At 49.4% G+C, this 3,185-nt stretch overlaps 2 protein-coding genes across 2 annotated transcripts; one reads left to right on the forward strand and one right to left on the reverse strand.

The window, feature by feature from the left end:
* Positions 1–135: 135 nt before the first annotated feature.
* On the forward strand, positions 136–286 carry Pmar_PMAR003108 (hypothetical protein; the record flags this gene model as incomplete). Its single annotated transcript, XM_002769866.1, has 1 exon — positions 136–286. A coding segment is annotated over one exon (151 nt), but the record flags the coding sequence as incomplete, so codon positions are not given.
* A 1,917-nt stretch (positions 287–2,203) lies between these two features.
* Positions 2,204–2,523, reverse strand: Pmar_PMAR003109 (hypothetical protein; the record flags this gene model as incomplete). The annotated part of the gene is made up of 1 exon (XM_002769867.1): positions 2,204–2,523. A coding segment is annotated over one exon (320 nt), but the record flags the coding sequence as incomplete, so codon positions are not given.
* Positions 2,524–3,185: the final 662 nt, after the last annotated feature.

Below are 3,185 nucleotides of genomic sequence, written 5' to 3' on the forward strand. Positions count from 1 at the left end.
TATCATCATCATAATCCTCTTCCATCAACAGTATGCAGTTGATGAAGTTCCTCGTCATCCTTTTGATGGGCATTATTGCCGTTACAACCACCATGTAATACCTCTATTATTATTACTAAATCTATTACTATTTAGGTTGACAGGATGTACTGACAAGACGGCTAAGTCTGAGTCTAAAACCGAGGAGGAGGAGCCCAAGCAAGAACATGAACAAGGTGGTGGTGGTGGCCGTACCCCTCAGGAGGAGAAGAAGAAGGCTAAGTCTCCTGAATCAGGTACACAATAACAACAATCAGCCTTCTCCATTATCATAACTATTTTTAGGTTAATCCTTCAGTGGATGATGACCTACTTGATATTAATAGCAGCTCAACATGATTGATATTAGTTTAACATCCAATATGTGGGTTGTGTAATGGGATGATATGTGTAAGCATCGACACAGTGAATGACTGCCTCATACCTCTCTAGGAATAATAAACATTCTACAAATTAGTAACGTACGAGGTAATCAATAGACATGTATAATGTGATTATAGAATAATTATATGATACTTTTCCTCGAGCAGCACTCCTTTTCACCAGGCAGCTAGCCAGTATAGGAGTATGGCCGCGAACTCAGCAGCTCCGAAATGAGCGGCTAAGCCCAGGTATATGCTCTGAAGCAAATTCACATGGTGGTATATGTACAGACTCGGCCGGAGAGGCCCCCAACCTCCCGGAGTCGAAGCACATTGCGAGGCTCGCGATATGCTCATCAGAAAAACCTTTCTAACACGTCAAATAGATCTTGGCCAAACTTTCCGAAGGTACTTCAACCACGCCCTTATCCTTTGAACTGACGCCAGGAGACGAGACATATCGTAGGGGTCCGATATGGCGCCTTTTCCTAGACAACGCTCTCTCCATTTACTCCAAGAGGTACATTGATGTAAGTGTACCGCTGTTTCTTAGTCCTTACCACAGTACCGGCACGTTGTTGGTCCGTGCTTCCAGTGTACCATGAACGCCCTCAGACAGCTGTGACCTGTCAGTGCGTCGCATACCAGCTTACGGTCCTCCATTGTCCGAGCGGCTTGGCGCAGGCGTGCACACTGCTTGAGGTCCAACATTTTTCCTGTTTCTCTGATCTTCAGTGAAGGGCGTGAGGTCCTCCACCTCCATTCTTCTTCTTCTTTAAATTTACATCGAACCTGTCGAACCGTATAAGATTCTGGGATGCCTACTTTCACTTCTCTGCTTCTCTGCGGCCTCCTAGCCTCGCCAGGGCGTCCGCGATCTCGTTTCCTAGACAAGCGTTATGGGATTTCACCCATTGGATGACAATACTGTCGTAGGAGTCAGACGCGTGCTCAAGAGCCTCCCGAGCAGACTGTACAGACTCACTCTCTAGCTTACTCGGGTTTATCACTGCGCGTATAGCGGCTTATACACAATTGCTTTTCTAAGCCTGTTATCCTTGGTTACCAAGGCTTGGTATTCGCAAGCCTGATGGCGGCGTTTTCGATTCCTTTGAGTTCGCCTTGCATTACTGTTGCATAACCTGGGAGTCTGGTATAGGAGAACCAAGAAACATATGTGCAAAATCCATTTGAGACCAGTTCAACTGTACCCGACCCTACACGGCCGACTAGGCCTTCCTCGTTTATCCTGCTACCGTCACTGAATAGGTACCTCTCCGTGAGTAAAAGGCAGTCCACGAGGCCGTCTCCAATAACAGCCGTTATACCCCTGGGTATTCCGCCTTTCGGAGGGAGCTTGCGGTCTATTGACGTGTCTGCAGGGATGTGTGTGCTCGTCCCGAGCGCTCCTCAACGTATGAGAGCTTTCTTTTCGGATGGTCCAATTTGCCATGTCCTATGCAGCCACTGCCGAGCGGCTCTTATTCTAACTGCCTCAGATAATGGCTTAAGTCCACTGATGCGGTAAACAATAGCCGTTGGCGCACTCCTCAGTGCGCCCCACATAAGGCGGCTCATAAATCCTTGCAACTGGATACATTGCTTTTCAAGCCAGCTACTTCCAGAAAGACTCCCCCAAATGGGTGCGCCAAAAGCGAAACGAGGTCGAACAATGGTATTCCATATCCAATGGAATTGCTGGGTGCCAAGGCCCCATCGTCGCCCCACCAGAGAGAACGCAAACGCAGCGTTAACTTGCGGATGCGAGCAATGGACTCGCATAGGTGCATTTTCCAGCTTACCTTCTGGTCTAGCCATAATCCTAAGAACTTAATGCTCTTTTTTACAGAATCGGCTAGGTCTTGATGTCCTCTATTTCGCAGGATTGAAGCCACCTCGCTAGTCCAGGTATCAACCCAGATTTCGTTCTTGTCCTTTGAGAGCGCTAAGTCAACATCAGAGGCCCAGTTTTCCATGATTGTCCATACTCGGGTGATTAGTCCTACAAGGCTGACGATGCCTGGGGATTTAATCGCAATGGCCGAGTCATCTGCGTACAGTACTGGTCTAACGCTTATGCCACGAGAGGGCTCGTTCAGCAGCTGCAACTGCTTACCGAGATCTAAGGTGGTGTACACATATAAACGAGGGGACAGGATGGACCCCTGCTCAGCAGAGCCTGCTGTATACCCTTCACCGAGTATCGCCGTGCACCGCCCGTGCAGGACCACTGACCTGTCAGAAACGAGCGTACAAGCTCACTGAAGCCGGTGTTGGCTAGGCGTTCAATGACGACGCATATAGCTCTGTGACTGATCGAGTTGAAAGCAGCCACAGGCTGTGGCCCACAGCGTCGAACGCAGCAACTCCCCTCACTGCAGGCGAGTTCCTGTGACTTTCGAGAGCTGTTACAAGATCCTTCCAAGCTGTGTCGGTCGATCGGTTGGCAACGAAGCCATGAACAAAAGACGGGAGCTCTCCTATAACCGCTTCGAGGCGATTAGCTATCAACGCCTCGCATACTTTTGCGAGAGTCAGGGAGAGCGATATGGGTCGAAACTTGGACCACCCAGTCCGCCTGCCTTTCTTCCTCAAAAGAGCAACCTCCGCACCCTGCAGGCATCTCGGAAAGAACTGGAAATGAAGAACAGCGTTCATCAGCTTGATTAAACTATCGGAACAACGGCCGTTCTCGGCCCATGCTCGACGAATGTGCTCGACGAATGTGCTCGACGAATGTGCTCGACGAATGTGCCCGTATGCTACATCATCTTTGCCGGGTGC

The sequence above is a fragment of the Perkinsus marinus genome (assembly GCF_000006405.1).
Source record: "Perkinsus marinus ATCC 50983 genomic scaffold scf_1104296964750, whole genome shotgun sequence".
NCBI classification, from domain to species: domain Eukaryota; phylum Perkinsozoa; order Perkinsida; family Perkinsidae; genus Perkinsus; species Perkinsus marinus.